The 21,554-nt window shown below is 38.4% G+C and overlaps 1 protein-coding gene across 11 annotated transcripts in view; it reads right to left on the reverse strand.

The window, feature by feature from the left end:
- Nucleotides 1-21,554, reverse strand: part of VPS50 (VPS50 subunit of EARP/GARPII complex) — a 203,241-nt gene that overhangs the window by 111,035 nt on the left and 70,652 nt on the right. For 10 of the 11 annotated variants that reach the window (XR_012157551.2, XM_073333942.2, XM_073333944.2 and 7 more), the window contains 2 exons: nt 13,594-13,729; nt 1,938-2,035 (listed from right to left, as the gene is read on the reverse strand). Coding sequence is in view for 9 of the 11 variants with exons in the window: in XM_073333942.2 (XP_073190043.2) it covers nt 1,938-2,035; nt 13,594-13,729 (234 nt within the window). In the remaining 2 variants the exon portion in view is untranslated. Of the gene's footprint in view, nt 1-1,937; nt 2,036-12,212; nt 12,346-13,593; nt 13,730-21,554 lie in introns of those variants that run through there. The other variant, XR_012157552.2, reaches the window with a different exon arrangement.

Genomic DNA, 21,554 nt, shown 5'->3' on the forward strand with positions numbered 1-21,554 from the left:
TAGCAATTTTTTGTTTTGTTCATATGTCTGACCCCTCTGAACAGCAGTTTAGGGCAGTCCTCTAGAGAAACAAGGTTTGTTGATCTGACCATTTTCATTAGCACATGTGATCTTTCATTGGCTTTCACATTACATCATTAGTTCACTAGTCAAAAATAGTTTCTTGCAACTTTCAGTAATGCAGTGTCAATCCAAAAACAACTTGAGATGCCAAGATTGTTGTGGACAGTGGTTTAAAGAATGCTTTGGATTATTGCTGCTCTACGTAAATCACACGAGGTTCAGAGCTTTGGCATCAGAAACATTGCGTGTTTATTAAAAACCTTTGGGCTAGTAATCAAGTTAGAACTATCATGAAAACAGGCAGGCTCACAAGATTTCCGGTTTTCCCTAAATCTTACTGACAGAATGACAGAGCCCTGTATTTCAGTAGTTCCTCTTCCAACTGATACCAGGAAGGGCAGAGCTGCAAATGTACTATTCTCAGCTGTATATGAAAAGCTTTAAGTACCTTTAAAAAAAAATCCCTCACCTTTTTACTGGTGCTCTGAAGATTATTACTCTTAACACAAGTCATATGATTTTATGGTACATGTCTTCAATGTAATGATGGGGACTCATGAAAAAGTTCTATTCATCTGTTCAAATACGTGCTTCCAAAACTGTATATAGCTACTTACACACACAGAGTATGTGCTTAAATGTCAAAAGTCTTGGTTTAAATTAAATACAAAACTTCAGAGTTAAAACATATATATTATCCTGAATTCATACCACTGGACTTCAGCACAGCCGGAAGAAAACATAATCCACTGATTTAACCCCTCATGAGACTTAGCAGTATTTGCTGAAATACTTTAACTTGTTTTGCTGATGCCTAACATGGACTTTTAGTCTATTTTGAATGTTCTGTCTGTTTTTACTTTAAAAAAAAATAACAAAAGTCATTTATGTTATGTGAGTTGTTCATGTGTGTCATGACAGGGTCGGGCCAGATGGCTATAGGAGAGTAAGAGAAGGCAGATATATTAGCCCCATGCTAAGTAGGTCCCTTTTCTCTGAGTAAGGTAATAGGGAAGATTCCAGAACAATCAGGAACTTTCTGGAGACAATTAAGACAGGCTGATTAGAACACCTGCAGCCAATCAGGAAGCTGATAGAATCAATTAAGACAGGCTAATCAGGGCACCTGGGTTTTAAAAAGGAGCTCACTTCAGTTTGTGGTGTGCATGTGAGGAGCTGGGAGCAAGAGGCACTAAGAGCTGAGAGTGAGAATGCGGACTGTTGGAGGACTGAGGTGTACAAGCATTATCAGACACCAGGAGGAAGGTCCTATGGTGAGGTAAAGAAGGTGTTGGGAGGAGGCCATGGGGAAGTAGCCCAGGGAGTTGTAGCTGTTGCACAGCTGTTCCAGGAGGCACTCTAGACAGCTACATTCCACAGGGCCCTGGTCTGGAACCTGGAGTAGAGGGCGGGCCCGGGTTCCCCCCAAATCCTCCCAACTCCTGGTCAGACACAGGAGGAGTTGACCTGGACTGTGAATTCAGAAAAACAGCCAAGCTGAGGGCTACCATGAAGCTCCAAGATGAGCAAATCCACCAATAAGCGCAAGACCCACCAAGGTAGAGCAGAAACTTTGTCACAGTGTGCATTTCCTTCTTTTCATCTGGCCAGAGCTATGGATGTGAGACTGCAGACAAGAAATGAGTTGGCCTTGGCTATTACATAATAGTCTCCCTACCACAAAATGCTCCTGTTGGCATTCTAACCCAAGAAATGGCTGTGTCTGGAGACTGAGCCATCCTTCTCACCCTATAATTCCTTAAATTATTTTAATTTCTACTTATCTACAGCAGTTTGATTTGTAACAAAGATCACCACAAAAGATTTATACTTTGTATTTGGAAAAGAGTACGTTTAGACAATCCAAAACAAACCTGCCATATTCGTGAAAGTCCATGTTCTAATTTCTTTTGTACATAGCTACGGTCAAAATTGGTCTCCTCAGCTCCAATCACATTGTTGCCATCTGAAACTGAAATTGGAAGATAGTGTGGATATTTCCAATAATCTTAAAACCTAACTTCTAGTCTTAATGAACCTACCGCCTCTAAGTTGGCCTGCAGGGTTGAGACTAGATAATGGCTAACTTTGTTTCTCTGTAGTTGAAAAGTCTGAAATTTTAAAGGGACAGCAATGAAGTCTTTAAAAAAAATCAGACGGGTACGGTTATGTCTGGCTAAGAAAACACAATATCCCATTCCATAAACCAACTAAGATAAAAAGGTAACTGACATTCATGTTTCAAATGGAGGGGAGATATAGATTGTCTAATCTAAGTATTGGCCACTCTCTACTAGGAAATATTCCCTAATGTAGTCTATCTTCGTAAAGAAGAACCATTAGTTGAAAAATTGTAGAAATAAGGTTTCCAATGTGTCCAGTAGCATACGCCGGCTGAATGTCTGGAGAAAGACCCTGCAATCTTTGCTCCACTGAGCAACGCCAGCAATACTCTATGCTTGGCTTCTTTCTCCCATTCCTCTCTCCATGCATTCTTCCATAGTACAACTACACATGACATAATCTTGTAATCCCAGTGCACCAAGCCCCAGACATTTTCTCATTCAAATCCCATCTATTCAACTGAGATTCTAGTACAGCCCTCATTAGTATACCCATATTACCACAGTACTTGAGGACTTTTTAGTAGTGCCCTAACAATCATGACTAGCATCTGTCATGCATGGTCCTCCCTCCCCGTTTCTGCAGGGAGAAATCATGACTTTTTCCCCTGCTGTTTAAAAATAATGGACCCTGTTCTGTGTATTTGTACTAGCAGAAGCAAAATTGAAGTAGTACACTTAGAGTAAAAGATGGAGAGGTTTATGATAATCTTTATATTCTGTTGGGCGTTCTTTCCACAATCTGGGACCAGCTGCCAAGAAGGCAACGTCTTAGACAAGCTGCATAAACAAATATTCCCCTCCTTGTGGACAGCTCTACTGTGCCTGACAAGTGGAGTTGTCATCTGTGATCTTTCTCCAGGAATTTTAAGGCAATCTTTTGGGCTCAAGCGATTGAGTGACCTGAAGGTAAGGCCTAAGGCCTTGAATTGGATATGGTATGTACAGAGAGTAATGTGGCTCTGGAAAGGGACACTGTGCTACTTAACTTTCCCTCAAATGGGAAGTTATTTGGGGCAGTGGATATAATGCTCTATCGCCATCTTGACCACTGACATTCAGGTAGTTTTGCATGTGGGCTAGTGGCTCGGATGGAGAAGAGTTGAACTAATTTCACTGAGAACCTTGACCCCAATGAAGCTTAAGCCCTAGGCTACTTAGGAGGGTAATAGAACAGGAGCCCAACAAAAACAATGCAGTAACATATACACTGGAGACGTAAACCCTTAGAACTTTAATTCCTTAAGCAATTAAGTTGACTGTTCTCTCCTGGTAAAAAGAATAAAAATAAATTGTAGAATTTGGTTGCGTTTACATATCAGTTCAAGAATAGCAACTACAATATTCAAATTTGTCTACTTAAATTAACAGCATTATTTGCGCAAGGAAGGCACTAGTTATTTGTACTAAAATAAGAAAGACATTTAAGGAAAAATACATTAATTTTCCCCATTTTTCCCCAATAACCATTCTGCCACTTTTTCTTAAGAAAAAGAAATGTCCTATGAAATGTCATGATAAAACAATCTCCTTACTCTCTGTAGATATATAAACTAAAGTTTAATAACCATGTCCAAAAAATTCATATTCTCATGAAGGCAGCAATTCTGAGTGACAAATGTACCTGCTTGAGCTAAGTGATTTACCATGCAAAATTCAGCCAAGATATAAATATGAAGAATGAACCACCCGGCTAGCTACATACTAAACAGATGCATCTTTTTCTCTGAATCATCAGGATAATGTAAATGGATACTGCAGTCATTACAAGTTCTTTAGACGTTACTGTGACCTACTCTGCTGTGGCATAATTCAGCAGAGACAAATCAAGCCTGAATTATAGATCAACTTGTCTTTGACCTACTTACAACACTAGGCCAACAATGCTTGGCTTAGGCTGAAATGTTGGTCATCTCTCCTGCCAAACATGGGGGAATGGATGGGTGGGTGGATTGATACCAAACAGATGTCTAGTACACACAGAGGGCCATTGCTATACACTTTTATTAAAAAGTTTCTGAGGCTCTTGTTTTGAGCCCCATCAGGCTGGATGGGTCTGGTTTTCTGTCTTTTATCCAATATTATGGGGAGCTATTTCTCACATAGAATCATAGAACTGGAAGGGACCTTGAGAGGTCATCTAGTCCAGTCCCCTGTACTCATGGTAGGGTTAAGTATTATCTAGACCATCCCTGACAGGTGTTTGTCCAACCTGCTCTTAAAACTCCCCAATGATGGAGATTCCACTACCTCCCTAAGTAATTTATTCCAGTGCTTAACCACTCTGACAGTTAGGAAGTTTTTCCTAATGTCCAACCTAAACCGCCCTTGTTGCCATTTAAGCCCATTGCTTCTTGTCCTATCCTCCGAGATTAAGAAGAACAATTTTTCTCCCTCCTCCTTTTGTGTACTTGAAAACTGTTATGTCCCCTCTCAGTCTTCTGTTCTCCAGACTAAACAAGCCCCATTTTTTCAATCTTCCCTCATAGGTCATCTTTGCTAGACCTTTAATCATTTTTGTTGTTCTCTGGACTTTCTCCAATTTGTCCACATCTTTCCTGAAATGTGGTGCCCAGAACTGGATACAATACTCCAGTTGAGGCCTAATCAGCGTGGAGTAGAGCGGAAGAATTATTTCTCGTGTCTTGCTTACCATAGTCCTGCTAATACATCCCAGAATGATGTTTGCTTTTTTGGCAACAGCGTTACACTGTTGGCTCATATTTAGCTTGTGATCCACTCTGACCTCCAGATACTTCTTCCTAGGGAGTCATTTCCCATTTTGTATATGTACAACTGATTGTTCCTTCCTAAGTGGAGTACTTTGCATTTGTCCTTATTGAATTTCATCCTATTTACTTCAGACCATTTCTCCAGTGTGTTCAGATCATTTTGAATTTTAATCCTATCCTCCAAAGGACTTGCAACCCCTCTCAGCTTGGTATAATCTGCAAACTTTATAAGTATAGTCTCTATGCCATTATCTAAATCATTGATAAAGATATTGAACAGAACCAGACCCAGAACCAATCCCTGCAGGACCCCACTCATTATGTCCTTCCAGCAATACTGTGAACCACTGATAACTACTCTCTGGGAACGATTTTCCAACCAGTTATGCACCCACCTTATGCAGCTATATGAATTTGAAATCACCTCCTTTTGCCCTAAGTGTTATATAAAAAACTTCTAAAAGGAATACAAAGGCATTTTGTTTTATAGAATTTGGAATAGATGGAAAAATATGCAATTGTGCATGATTTCAGGTGAAGGTGAAAATCAGAGGCATCTGGAGATCTATTCTTCTAGATAGCTGATTTAGGTATACAACGTCTCTAGTTTCCCACAAAAATTTCTACTTTGTAAACTTAGTAAAGTTTTATTTCAGTCCTGGGAATAAGAAAGGCTTTTTTGGTTGCCTCCTTGCTAGACAGGCACAACACAAACCATTTTCAGCTAGATTCATTCTCTGAAACTTCCTCCACCTTTGCTGGATAACAAAAGTGTTTTTCTAATAACCAAAGCTCGAGAATGAATTTTGGAAGTTGTCTTTTCAACTCTTTCCTCTACTGTAATTTTGTTAGTTCTTTTCTGTTTACAGATATGATGCATAGATCCCGATCCTTCAAAGGCTTATTCATGTGATTAACTTTCCATAACAGTACATAATGTGAAACAGATGCGCAAACCTTTGCAGGACTGGAGCATTCCTTTGTTGATAGCTTTTGTGACTGGAAGTTTTAAGAGATTACTTCAGAAGGAACAAAACTATTTGTAGTAAACATCTAATTAAGCTCCTAACTGTGCAGGTAAATTTGAAAACAACTTTATAGTAGTTCACTAACTAATTAACTAGTAGTTTATTAGGTATTTGGCATTGCAAGCTCTCTGTCTTGTATAGCCTGCATCATATACCATACAAAAAGTTCTGATTGTTTTGGGTTAAAGAGTTTTGTCATTTTAAAATTATTTTATAACATAAGTAGATATCTGATGATAGTGCTGAAAAGCCAATCCAGGACTGGGACTTTATATATTTGTACAATGCCTAGCACAAATGGGGCCCTGATCCCTAACTGAGTCCTTTAGGTACTACCATGATAGAAATAATAGCAATAATGTTGGACACTGTACAAACAGAGAATCTCTGCCCTGGAGGGACTGCAATCTAAACATGCCATCCAAAACCTGGGTTTTGTTAACACCTATTTAACTGAAATGACCTATAAACAATAGGAAGAAAAAATTACTTTGTTAAGATTCCACAATCCCTACTCTTTCAATTACATGCTGGGAAAATTCACAGTAAACATCCAAGACCTCAAACAAATCCTCCAACAAAACCATAGAAAAGTAATCACACAGGATTATTTTCAGGTCATCTTTGTAAATCATGAAGCAGCTAAAAAAGCGCACAAGCCTATTTCCCCCTCTCTGCATATTTGTGAGTCAACTTTAAATGTGTTTGTTTTTGAAAAATAGTATGGACTATTAAATATCACAGACAAAAACGATCATGCCAATTAAATTTAGAGTGCACCGCAGTGTAAAAGCGTATTTTTACATGATGACCAAGCTTCACCTTTCTGAGATGAAAATACTGGCTTGTCAAATTTATGATGTAACATGAATTTATAAACAAAAGTGAAATTACAGAAAAAGTAGCAATGATTAGAGTGTCTCAGAATGTCATTATAGGTTGCAGTGGTTATAAGTTCAATTCACTAGATTTATTTTCACTTAGATTTAACAAACTATATATAATGTTAATCGTGTATGATATTTCAAATATTACATTTTACCAATTTATCAGATGTGATCACTCAGGAATAATAATTCTATTCTAATAAAATAGAAATTTTTTGTTATAATTTATTGCTTCTCAGTTATGACAGTATTCAACAAATGAAATCTGATAGCTTTATTTCCCATTTTATGAGACATACTAAAATATTAACATACCATAAAAATATGTTTTAGGATGTATGTGTTTGTATCTAGAGTTAACCATCTATCTATCTTCATTACTTAAACCCATTTTCAAGGGTTTTTTTTTTTTAAACTGGTCCTAAACAAAATTTCTCTAAGGACAAACTAACACTGTGAACCAGAAAAAAATTATTTTCTTGTCTTAGGAGCTGATCTTGCAACCTACACTCACCCAGTAGTTTTTACTTGCAATTCCCCTAATCTTAGTGGGGTCACCTGTGTAGGGACTTCTCTACTTCCAGCTACACATGATCACAGTAGAATTCCAGATATTAATCACAAAACCAAGTGGGGGTTACTCTTGGAAGCAAGTGTGACTTCTTGGGAAGAGAGGGGGCTGAACAGAATCACTGCTGCCTTGATATTAATGACTCTGTACAACTATAAAAATGTATTAGCTAAACACTAGTAACTGAGATGGCCACAGTGTTTCTAAAAATGTTATTCTCAGCAACTACCACCTTACAACAAGATCCCCAGGTAAAGTATTAAGGGAAAATAGGCAATAAGAATAAATAGAAGCCCCTAAATAGAAGTAAATTTTGCACTGAAATCTGAAGAAACAAAAAAAGCGCTAAACTTTCAAGAGACCCAGTTTATATAAAGGTGCAAAAAAATCTGTCTCACACACACCCTGGAGTTAAAGTATTTGTTGACTCTTACTACAGTACCTCAAAAAGTGGACTAATTTACAAAGTGAAAACATGTAGGAAACTGACTGATTATTCAGATACCTTTAATTCTTCACAAATAGAAAAAATGTTTAGTCACATTTACATTTTAAAGTTATGTAAGCACAATACAGGCATTAAAATAATTACAAGTCTAAGTAAACATAAGCCATGATGACGTACATTATGTCTACTATCCATATAAGAACCATTTGGACAAGCTGCAGTCTACTGTCATGGAAAGAGCTATGCAATTAATGTCTTCTGAATCCACTGCTTCTCACTCCTCTTGGAGTTCTGTACCATGAGCAAGAGACACTTGATCTATTAGAAGTACTTTGTGAACACTTTTTACTGTAAGTAAAAAAGCACAATAAGGGAAGAATCTAGAGCAGTAGTTCCCAAACTTTAAGAATGTGTGAACCCCTTTCACTAAATTGTCAAGTCTCGTGAATCCCCTCCTAAAAATGAGTATTTCCAGGGATTTTCTCCTTTACCTGAGTATAAATTATAAAAGCAGTGATCTTGGAAATATAAAATTTGTTTTATGACATGCTCATTACACACTATTTATTATTATTTATCATTACAGTATTTTATTACATTATGAAAACGGCAACAGTCTTCCAAGATCTCACTTTCATAGCTTATATCACTTTGAATAAGCCTGTTCTAAGACAGGGCTCCAATGTTTCATGAAGGAGTATCAAATGTGAAAGCATGAAGGTATTTAAGCCAGCTCAAAGAGTTCCTCCTACACAAGCATTCAGGTCTTGAGCAGTCCAGGCAAACAACGCATGTTACAACGAAGCTTAAACTTGTTCTTCATAATAATTTTAAAAACAATGCCAGCTGCCGGTTTAAAAACAGCCAAAAATATCCACCTCCCTTTTCATTTCTTATAAGGAGTCTTGAAGTTTAAATCTCTTCAGTGTGATAGATATGCTTGCTTTGATCTGCTTAGCTCTTGGAAGTCCAGGGGCTCCGGGCTGCTAGTCCCATGCTCCCTAGGGACAGCTCTGTCCGCTATTAGGGAATTTTTTCCCCCGAGAACCCCCTGTAACATTTTGCGAACCCCCAAGGGTTCACAAACCCCAGTTTGGGAACCACTGATCTAGAGACAGCCTTAGGTTCATGCCTCAAACTGATGAGATCCAGCTACACATACAGAAATTATAATGCTCATTCAACAGCTTCAGTCTACTGGGTTTCACTATTCGAAATACTATAATGTACACATTATAGTAAACTATCCTACAGCTTCCTCTGCTGTGTCCTCCTGCTCTACACACTGCATGGTCTTGTTGACCTTTATACTTTATCTACAGAATGTATCATAGCCATTAAATATAGACATTAAATAAACTAGGGAACCTGGCTGTCTGATTCAGAATTAATACCCACTGTTCCATTAACATGATATTTATTTTCTTTCAAATATTAGACTTATCAATTCCCTTGCTAAATGAATTGTTTTTTGGGTTTTTTTTTTAGAACTGATTCACTATTCTTTTTTAAACATGGTTCACTTTTAATTCTTATGCACACTGTACAGAACAGCTAGACTAAGTGCCAAGGGCGTCAGCAACTTACTCTTTGTGCAACATAAAATCTAGAGTAGTACTAGTGCTGTACATATATAAACACTCAAACAGCGAATTTAAAATGACATAAGAATGGCCATACTGGGTCAGACCAAGGGTCCATCCAGCCCAGTATCCTGTCTGCTGACAGTGGCCAATGCCAGGTGCCCCAGAGGGCGTGAACCTAGCAGGTAATGATCAAGTGATCTCTCTCCTGCCATCCATCTCCACCCTCTGACAAACAGAGGCTCGGGGCACCATTCTTTACCCACCCTGGCTAATTGCCATTAATGGACCTAACCTCCATTAATCTATCCAGTTCTCTTTTAAACCCTGTTATAGTCCTAGCCTTCACAACCTCCTCAGGCAAGGAGTTCCACAGGTTGACTGTGCGCTGTGTAAAGAAGAACCTCCTTTTATTTGTTTTAAACCAGCTGCCCATTAATTTCATTTGGTGGCCCCTAGTTCTTATATTATGGGAACAAGTAAATAACTTTTCCTTATTCACTTTCTCCACACCACTCATGATTTTATATAACTCTATCATACCCCCCTTAGTCTCCTCTTTTCCAAGCTGAAAAGTGCTAGTCTCTTTAATCTCTCCTCATATGGGATCCATTCCAATCCCCTAATCATTTTAGTTGCCCTTTTCTGAACCTTTTCTAATGCCAGTATATCTTTTTTGAGATAAGGAGACCATCTGTACACAGTATTCAAGATGTGGTCGTACCAGGGATTTTTATAAGGGCAATAAGATATTCTCCGTCTTATTCTCTGTCCCTTTTTTAACGATTCCCAACATCCTGTTTGCTTTTTAGACTGCCACTGCGCACTGTGTGGAGGTCTTCAGAGAACTATCCACGATGACTCCAAGATCTTTCTCCTGATTAGTTGTAGCTAAATTAGCCCCTATCATATTGTATGTATAGTTGGGGTTATGTTTTCCAATGTGCATTACTTTACATTTATCCACATTAAACTTCATTTGCCATTTTGTTGCCCAATCACTTTGTTTTGTGAGATCTTTTTGAAGCTCTTCACAGTCTGCTTTGGTTTTAACTATCTTGAGCGGTTTAGTATCATCTGCAATACTTTGCCACCTCACTGTTTACCCCTTTCTCCAGAAAATTTACGAATAAGTTGAATAGGATTGGCCCTAGGACTGACCCTTGGGGAACACCACTAGTTATGCCTCTCCATTCTGAAAATGTATCATTTATTCCTACCCTTTATTCCCTGTCTTTTAACTAGTTCTCAATCCATGAAAGGACCTTCCCTCTTATCCCATGACAACTTAATTTACATAAGAGCCTTTGGTGAGGGACCTTGTCAAAGGCTTTCTGGAAATCTAAGTACACTATGTCCACTGGATCTCCCTTGTCCACATGTTTGTTGACCCCCTCAAAGAACTCTAATAGATTAGTAAGACATGATCTCCCTTTACAGAAACCATGTTGACCATGACATGTGACTGAACAGAATACCACTTTATGTAGTCTAATGCAGCGTTTCTCCCCTGGCTGCATGCAGCCACCAGGGGCTTTTCTGGTGGCCACAGTCTCCTGGGCTGTGATTGGGGGAGAAAAGAGGGGGCCAAAATAGTGTCTCCTCCCCATCCCTCTGGATCCACCACCTTGCTGTTGGTTGCTGGGGTGGCCAGCAGGGGTTGGGCACTGCCATCCTCTGGAAACACCTGGGGCACAGTGCTAGAGGAGCAGGCTGCCGATGAGTTCCCCAACCTTCCCAGGGATGGTGGGGCTCAGGCTTTGGGCTTCAGCCCTGGGGTGGCGGGGCTGCAGGCTCCAGCCATGGGGCTTTGGGCTCCCGCCCCAGGCTCCGGCAGTTGCTGGGGCCTGCCACTGCACAAATACTCATCCCTGGGCCCGAGCTGCAGGGCTTCAGGCTCAGGCAATGGGGCTTCAGGTCCCAGCCCACCACTGCCTCCTCCGACCCTCCATCCTGGGCTTAATTTATCCCTAGGCTTGCCAGAGCTGAGTAAGTCTGCTGTAAAATGTGATATTTGTATGTTTGTAAATATCACTTTCACAACAGACTTACTAGCTAGCAATAAATAAATTACAATGATTTGGATATGTATATGTGCATATTTGTTTATCCTAAAGCTAATTAAGTATTTTAGGGAAAAAAAAGTCTGAGAGCAGCCACCAACAAGAGTTGGTGGCCGCACTCTGAGGCCACCAAACAATTTGTCCTGAGAACCCTTAACGGCTCTTTTAAAATGGGTTTTGCAGTAATATAGAACACTGCTTAATTCAAAGTTTTAAGCAGCACCAGAAATAACCACTCTCGTGGGAATGGTCTGTTATACAAATGATATAAGGATTATAAAGAAATGGGCTATTACAACAGTGCTGTGGCATACACTTATTTTAGGATATCTGAATTATTATATAGGTAGAAAAGAGAGCCAAATTTTCACAATAGAATCCACCTCCACAGCATAACTTAAAAACAGAATATGCTGAAGAAGTTTTAAATATTTAAAAGTATTATTGATAATGTAAAATGGAATAGAAAAGGGGATTAATAAAGACTTTTTCCCCCTAAGGGGCACATCAAAAGAAACATCTGAATTTTAATTTAGTCATATGGAGAATACTTGAATTTGCAATACTACTTTTAATAAATTAGCCCTCATTAATTTAAAAAATACTCTACGCAATATATTAAAGGCCCTTAGAAGAAAAAATACATTTATTATGCTTTCAACTTTGAAGTAGAGAGGCAATCTAAATGACTGCAAATGTAATCAATTTTAATACCGTGGGTAAGTGTGACTTCAAAATATATGTTTATATGCAGGGGTGGATTTCAAAGTGTACAGAGAGTGGTAAGATTAGTCCATTTTCTCCTGTTTCTCTCACCTCCATTTTTATTCTTTCTTCACAGTTCATTCTAAAGGATGACAACATTTTTTTACTTGTTTTACACAAATCAAGCTTTTTATAACAGAGAAGGAGAAATATCTGCAACAGCATTACCAGAAATACCTGTCAGAGAGAGAGAAGCTACTGTTTCTACTGGTCTGCAGATATAAAGACCATGGGTGAAATCCTCTCCCATTGAAGTCAATGGAAGTTTTGCAATTGACTTCAATGGCGCCAGAATTTCACTCTACGTCTACTGCCATATCCAAGTATCTTGACTAACAGGAATGTAGACAATGTTTGTCTTTAGATACTCTCATCAATTCAAGTTATGTACAGTGCAACCTGTGTATAAGAGGGCTGTGCAAGACAAACAGGTTCAAGTGCTTGGAATGCTAAAGGAGTGTACTAGGACAATTCAAAAACAGCCTACTCAAGACTAGATGATACTATAGTCACAATGTGCCATGGAACAGGCGGGTTTTAAGGCAGAGGTTCTGGATTTCCTGGATGTAAGGTGAAGGAGCGTTGCAGGCCTTAGGGTGGCAGTTCCAGGTGTGTAAGTTGGCATAGAAGTGCAAAGATCAGACTGAGCGAAGATGACAAAGGCTGTAGTAAGGAGAATCACTTCCAAAACATTCCAAAAAATAATTGAATTGATTAACAGAGAATCATATTACTCGGTTTTAAAGCTACTTCCCCCAATAAACATCCCAGTAGCCCAATTTACTAAACTTAAAGTCTGTTTTACACATTTTGACATAGTTCCAAGAAATCTGAAACATAAAATTGATACCTTGCCTGTTTCTCACCTAAGAAACAGTTGCAGCCCTTAAAATTACCAGTTTTATATATGAAGCTTTAAATTGCTTAAGACACTCAAGTATTCAGCAGTATTTGTTTTTTCTATACTAAATTCAAGGAAGTATGGATTAATAATGACTCCAAATGCAAGCACATAATGTTAAAGGGAAAAAAAATAAGTTTTTAAAGAATGACACACTCTAGTTGACATCTGGATATTTTAAAGAATAGTTTAATAAACAATCGGATTATTTATAGTCTCCAAAGTAATGGTTCTGTGTGCGCGCGCATGTGTGATTACACATGTAAACAGTAGTAACTACATACTGGAGATAAGCAAAACAAACAACAACATTTAAGATATTATAGGGTCAGGGCCACAGAAGTACCTGACTAGAAACTAGTAACTTGAACACTTGTATTTTATTTTCAAACAGAATACAAGAGAATTAGTTCAAAAGTCATATCTTACCAGAAGACGAAGCAGTTCCCTCATCTCGGTCATGTTTCTCATGCCATTCCATCGTTCGATAATAACTGAGCATGACTTCCCAGAGTGCTTTGCATAGGTCAGCAAGACATGGAATGTAGCTGTCTGATGTAATATGCTACAGAAAAGAAAAGTTAGGCCTGTGAGAAAACTAACAGTTCAGCTCAGTTTTCCGAATAAACAAAAAAAAGAGGCTGTTTTGCCATTTGTTACCCAGTCCCAACATGGGATTGTGAAGTGCTTAATACTTACGAGTTTTAGTTTCAAATAAAAATGTTAGAGAGTTACTTTAGGTCTTATATTGGTTGCGAAACATACAATACGAACTGCACCATTAAAAGTTTACACAGTCATCCCTGTTTTGGAGGGGACTACAATCTGTGAATGTCCACTCAATGCTTGGCTCTCTACAAGGACTAATTTGTTAAGATGCTGGTTTTGATATTTCGACCACTGTTCACTAGAAACCGGACCAATGCCAAACATTTATTTCACATGTATTTATCCTAATTGTATCTCTAGCACAGTCAGAATAAAAAGGGAGGCAGTGTGGTCTATTGGCTAGGGTACAGGACAGAGTTTGGAGATCTAGACTCTGCCCCGGCTCTGCCATTGGTCCACTGGGTGACCTTGTGGACAGATTACTTTCTCTTTCTGTGCCTCTGTTTCCTCTCTCACCCTTTTCCTGCCTTATCTATTTAGAGTGTAAGCTCCTCAAAGCAGGTTTTGTCTCTCCGCGTTTGCACAGTACCCAGTACAATGGGGCCCCTATCTTGCTTAAAGGCTCTGGACACCACAATAATTAAATTACTCTAATATGTGCAGTAGCACCGAGAGGCCAACTTGGTTTGTCTAGATTGTCCAAATTGTCTAGATTGAAGGCTAAGCAAAACCCTCTCAAACACTGCCATTTGCATTTTAAGATTTCATTAGAGAGCAGACCATCAACCTCATAAAAAGGCTTTAATTGAATATAATACATATTTCTACACTGGAGTTATGCAGCAAGAAAGCAAATACATTCATCTCCTATGTGGTAAGGGCAAGCAGGGACAGCACAGAGATCGTGCAATATATGAGATGATAAACTCATCATTCTGGTTCATTTGCCATCAAGAGGCAAAGCCTCAAATCTGGATGAAAATTTAAAAGAATGTGCCCGATTGAGTCTGCATTTTAGAGTGCTGTTGCTTTATGATGTTCATGTTTAAATGTTCCCACCTAGGCCTGAAATTAACACTTAAATTACGTGAATCGAGTTGTGGTGAGCAGTTCATACATTTCTGCTATTTCTTTACCCAAAGTAGACTTCTGCAAGGTTAGGTTATGATAATAACTAGAATTACTTTGCAAAGTTTACTATGTTGTCGCTATACTCCTTAATTAGCCTCCCTCAATACCTATGATTTAACTTTTAATTCTCAGTGAAGTTTGTTCAATGGCTGTATAAGGCTTCAAACATACGAGGTACCCACTCACGTAAAAATCAATATGTCAAAACCTTAGCTATTCTGTTTTAAACACACAAAATAATGGAATCCTATCCAAATTATCTAAATTACCAAATACTACATACATAGGGCTAAAATTTTAGCATCAGTTTCATTCCAAGGGATTCACATCTTTTGATTATCTACTGATCTATTATTTGTGGTTTCTTAACACTGAGAATTCTTAGTGGTCAAAAGATGTTTGAAGAAAAAGTAGGTAAACATTTGAAAATTAAGTGTGGTTTGATAGCAAATATAAACTGGAGAGATATACAAATAAATGTGGATGTTACTTAAGCCTTCCCATTTTCTCAGCTTTATTAGAAACAATTATAATCTGAAATGGAAGCATACTTTTATTTTCTACTCAGTCAGGTTCACTTGTCTCTCTCACTTGAGTAATATTCCTGGTTGTAAGATACACTGCTCAGGCCATTCATATTCACTTACACTCTGCCAGTGATTAAATACTCATGAGGATCATTCTTTAGAGTTAATATATGTCCCTGGTGAAAGTATCTTGAGACCTCACATTAATCATTAAGTCTTTTCAGTTTTTTTATTATTAATTATAATTCTGGGCAGATTTCATATCGAGTCAACATAACTGCACAGTGTAAATAAGTTGGGCACCTGTGAGTACAATCTTCGACAACCATATGGCCATAAATTACTAAGTTATAGCACCAGTCCTCTCTAAAACATGAAGAAAAGATGGCACTGTGTTTAAGATAACAAAAAAAGTCTCCTGCTGATGTTATTCACAGACATATCATAGACACTATATATATTGTCAAAACTAAGACCAAAATTTTGTAGTATTATGTTTTATTTATATTAAATTGCTACCAGATGCTTAACACAATATTTACAATGATGAGAAAGGAATACAAGCAAAAAGAGGAAAAGAACAGGTTAAAGAATATTTAAATGAGTTAGATGTAATCAAGTTGGCAGGCCCTGATCAAATTCATCCCAGGGTACATAAGGAATTAGCTGAAGCTATCTTGGGACTGTTAGTGATTATCTTTGAGAACTCCTGGAGAACAGCTGAGGTCCCAGAGGAGGAGAAACACAGTACCTATATCTTTAAAAAGGGGAACAAAGAGGACCCAGAGATCTGTAGATCAGAAGGCCTGACTTCGAAACCTGGAAAGATATTGGAACAAATTATCATCAATATGTAACCACCTATAGGATGTGTGTTATAAGTAATATCCAATATGAATTTGGCAAGAATAATGCCAAACCAACCTAGTTTCCTTCTTTGACTGAGTTACTGGCCTAATGGATAGGGGGAAGCTGTAGATGCGATATATATCCTGATCTGAGTAAGGCTTTTCAGACAGTTTCACATGACACTCTCATAAGCAAATTAGAAAAATGTGTTCTTGGTGCAATTACTATAAGGCCATCCTCAAAGAGTAGTTATCAAGGGTTCACTGGCAAAATGGGGAGATGTATCAAGCAGGGTCACATAGAGGTTTGTCCTGTGTCTGGTACTATTCAATATTTTCATTAATGACCTGGATAACAGAGTTGGGAATATGCTTATGAAGTTTGCAGGTGACACCACTGGGCGGGGTTGCTGACACTTTGGATGACAGGATTAGAATACAAAATAATCTTGACAAATTGGAGAACTGGTCTGAATTCAACAAGATGAAATTAAAGAAAGACAAGTACAATATACTACACTTAAAAAGAAAAAAAATCAAATGCACAGCTAAAAAAGGGGGAAAACTGGCTAGTGGTAGTACTGCTGAAAAGGATCTGGGGGTTATAGTGGATCACAAAGTGATTATGAGTCAACAATGTGATTCAGTTGCAAAAAAAGGCTAATATTGTGGGGTGTATTAACAGGACCGTCATATATTAGACAGGAGGTAATTGTCCCATTCTACTTGGCACCCCAGCTGGAGAACTGTGTCCAGTTCTGGGCACCACACTTTAAGAAAGACGTGGACAAATTGGAGAGAGTCCAGAAGACAGCGACAAAAATGATAAAAGGTTTAGAAAACCTGACTTATTAAAGGTTAAAAACCCGGGTATGTTTAAGTCTTGAAAAAGAAGAGTGTGGGGGAGGGGGACCTGATTAAAGTCTTCAGATATGGCTTTTATAAAGAGGACTCTGATAAATTGTTCTCCAGGTGCACTCAAGGTAGAATACGAAGTAATCGGCTTATAATGCAGCAAGGGAGATTTAGGTTAGATATTAGGAAAAACTTTAACTACAAGGGATTGTTAAGTTCTAAAATAGGCTTTCAAGGGAGGACATGGAATTCCCCCCTTTGGAAATTTTTTAAGAACAGGTTACACAAACACCTGTCAGGGATGGTCTAGATATACTTGATCCTGCCTCAGCACATGGGGCGGACTAGATGACCTTTCAATGCTCATTCCAGCCCTACAATTCTGTCATTTTATGATTTTGCTTAACTCAGCAAGCTACCCTGCCATTTCAATTGGCTGTGTCATCCTCTATTACCTCCCCTAAATGGTTATGTAAGTTGCTCTGCGCTGTTAAAAACAGCTATATTTCACATCAAAACGAGCTGCATTTAATTCATGAAGGGATACACAATAATTTGGATTGATTTGTGCCATATGAATGTAAATAATCTTTCAAAACTATCATGTTACTTCAAACAGTATTCATATGTTAATACTTTAGATAGTTTAATGTGCTCCTGACATAATGAATTCTCAAGGTGGTCATGCATTATAAGAAACATAATCCACTTTGCTTGAATAAATCCATACAAATAGCACTTAGCATGTGAGGAACCATGCTGGTCCATTCACTGACCAGTAACCATAGTGCTTCTAGCGTAGTTGGCAAGAACCAATATAAAAACATACTGAGACACAGTGAACTAAGAACAAAAACTTAAATCTTTCAGATCTCTAAATGGAGATGTTTCTACTTCAAGATAGCCAGCAAGCTTAAACAGAAAACAACAGTACACCGGACCCTCGCTAGAACGCGCATCTATATGTCGCGATTTTGCATACAACGCTGTCGTGGCCTTGGATTCCAAATTTAATTACTTTAATTGCAACTAATTTCCCCACGTTAACGCGGTACCGTGCACGGATCCCAAATCCCGCGTTCTAGCGAGGGTCTGGTATACTGATTAGGTCCCAAAATAAATCCATTTTCACAAGGCAGGTAAGTAAAATGAACAGCTGAATTTCTTTGAACTAGGCTCAGGGAAACAAAATTAATGTATAGGGAACGTATCTCAAAGCTTCTCTGCTGCAGAACTAATCAACAGAAAAGAAGGATGTGTAGCAGTTCGGACAGAACATGCCCGCAGAACAAACAAGCTCAGCAAGGAAGTTAATTGAACAGGCTTGCAACAGGCTTATTAGGACACTGGCTTGCAATATGCTGTACATGACCAAGAACGAATGAAGAGAAAATAATGCTTTTTTACATTAGCATGCAATCAAAACCTGACTTCGGAACAAGTATACATATAAAATAAATAGGTAATATATATTATGGTAGATTCAGTGCAAAATACAGACAAACATTTTAGCATTCCATATACAGTGTTCACTGAAGGTTTATAGACAGGTTATTTTAGTGGTTAAAAAAAAAAACCCATTACTGCACAGAACATGAATGCAAGAAATTTTGAAAATAAAGTTTCTCAAGTATGGATATCCTCACCTGGGACTCCAGCAGTCACTATTCAAGAATAACAAAAGAGTACTTTTAAGGAATCTGCAAGTGCCATCACAGCATCCTAAATCTATTGATTTGGCATACGTTTTTGTTATACAAGCAAACGTCCCTGGAGACATTCTGAATTTCATTCCAGAACACACATCAAACAGAGTCAAATGGGTTCATCAGAAAGATTTCCAGAAAATCACAACAGTAAATCTACTCAAAGGGAAGATTTAAAATTTAATATGACTGAAAATGTTTAATTTGACTAAGCAGCCTGGGGCTGATTAGCTACTTTTATGTTAAAAGTTTCCTGATTTTACATTGTAATGAACATACAGGGTCCTAGCTCTATTAGATACAGACAAATAAAGCTGATTTTTTTAGTCTCAGACTACTTACTACCTGGCAACCTTGATACAAGTGCTGAATATGGTGGGTTCCTTTTTATGAAGAAGTGGGAATGAAATAGAATTGCTGTAATGTTCCAGCCTGAAAGTTTTATTCAGTCTTACTTCTCCTATGAAGGTATTGCAATAGGCAATTACATTTAAACCTAATTGGGCCTAGTCAAAGAACTGGTTCCATCAATGGGCAGACTTAGACACTGACCACATCCTGCAATAGGAAGACACCATAAAAGCCTATTGATGGGGAGGTACTGAACAGCAAGAGGGCTTGTTTTTTATTATCTTAAAAAGGAAGTTAACTCTCAGTTGAGAGCTCCAAACCTTGAGTCCAGGGAGAGAATGACAAAGTACCTGGGGAAAGAAGCAATTGAAGTAGACTCAGAGGGGCAGATTTGAAATCCAGAAAGTAACTCAGGAATTGTCAGTCCTGTGGAGGAACCAGGGAAGCCCAATTTTGAGAGACACCTGGTTTGTTGGATTTGTATCATCTTGTTGACTTTTGACATGAATTAAAGCAATTTTGCACTAAGCATTTTGATCTCAAAAAGAAAAGGAGTACTTGTGGCACCTTAGAGACTAACCAATTTATTTGAGCATAAGCTTTCGTGAGCTACAGCTCACTTCATCGGATGCATCGGATTCATTGGTCTCAGTAAGTTTCTGCAATCATTGCCACACAAAGTCATTCTTTTCACGATTTGTGCAAAAGTCCATGTTCAAATGTGGAAATGGTTGGGGGCGGGGAGAAGAGAGAAAGAGAGAGAGAAAAGAGAGTTTGCTTTTGGCTCTCAACCTGAGAATGAGTCTTATTGAAAAATACATTTCAATTTTTCATTAGAATATCAAAAAATGAACCAACTAACTGTGCAGCCAACATTTTACAGAACTATTTGAAATACATACTAATACTAGCCTTAATTGTCACTTTGCACTAGATCCCTGAGATACACAGAGTTTACCAAGAAAGTGAGGAATGTGTTTCAAGAATTTTAAATCAACATCATACCATATTTCAAGAGAACTTCATATTATTGTGCCATATTCATTGTGCCTTAAATATAGGGACATCTTTTGCTGTGCATCAAATCTCTTTATACAGAGAACCAGACAGTAACCTCTGAAGTGCCACATAACTTGAAAATATCAGTTATTTGCTTTGTTCACAAAGAAAGAAAATCAATTAAGCTAATGACATATGAAACCATGTTGTAATTCAGAGAAGGTAAGCTGTTTTAAGAAAACATGGAATTGAGAATTTCCAGTAACATATAAATCTTTCTACATAGTAAGGATGTAAGCAGGAGTGGAGACTACCAACACTACACAGTTAATTGAGAGTCTGAAAGAAATTGGACCAGCACATTACTATAGTCTGCAAACAATTAAATTAGGTAGTGTTACAAATATCAGTGAAGAAAGGGAATCACTACAGAGGACTCTAGAAAGTCATGGAAGGGAGAGGAAACAGCAGAATTCAATTTAAAAAAAAACAATGCTAAAAGAATTTTTTTTAATTTTTTTTTTAAAAAATCAAAGTTTAAGAGAATGAAGAAACATGAAAAAGCAGCAGACTTCAGAGAGAATGAAGGGGTTCTCAAACTTCACTGCACTGCGACCCGCTTCTGACAACAAAAATTACTACACAACCCCAGGACAGAGGACCGAAGCCTGAGCCCACCTGAGCTCCACTGCCCTGGGTGGGGGAGCAAAGACAGAGTCCCATTGTCCTGGGCAGGAGGAACAAAGCAAAAGCCCAGGGCCTTCAGCCCCAGGCAGGGGGCCTGTAACTTGAGCCCCACCATCCCAGGCTGAAGCCCTCAGCCTTTGGCCCTGGCTGGTAGGGCTTAGGCTTTGGCCCTGGGCCCCAGCAAGTCTAATGCCAGCCCTTGCGACCCCATTAAAATGGGGTCGTGACCCATTTTGGGGTCCCGACACACAGTTTGAGAACCCCTGGTTTAGTGAACAGAGCAAGGGATTTGGTGTCTTCATTCTTTTTACCACATTGTGCATCAATTTATCTGTATAATGGAAATGCCATCCACTGCTGGTCCCTGCCACTTCTCTACTCCACCCTTCTGGAGCCTTATTGGATAAGCCCTTCCTCTCCTCTGAAGGTGATTTGAAAATCAGCTTCCCAGTACCACAGATCTTAGGGTCTGTACTCCTCTTTTCAAAATATATTTTGGGCCTGAAATCAACATGAGTGTCCTATTAAATAAAATAAAAAAAAATCTTAAATGCAGAAGTGTTTACTGGTTGAAGCTAAGCAATTCCAGAACATTTCTAAGAAATGAAAGAGCAGCATAATAATCAGTGAAGGAATTTAAATCTTTTTGCTACTATACTTCGATTTAATAGAATGAT

This window comes from Lepidochelys kempii, chromosome 2 (assembly GCF_965140285.1).
Source record: "Lepidochelys kempii isolate rLepKem1 chromosome 2, rLepKem1.hap1, whole genome shotgun sequence".
Lineage (NCBI taxonomy): Eukaryota > Metazoa > Chordata > Testudines > Cheloniidae > Lepidochelys > Lepidochelys kempii.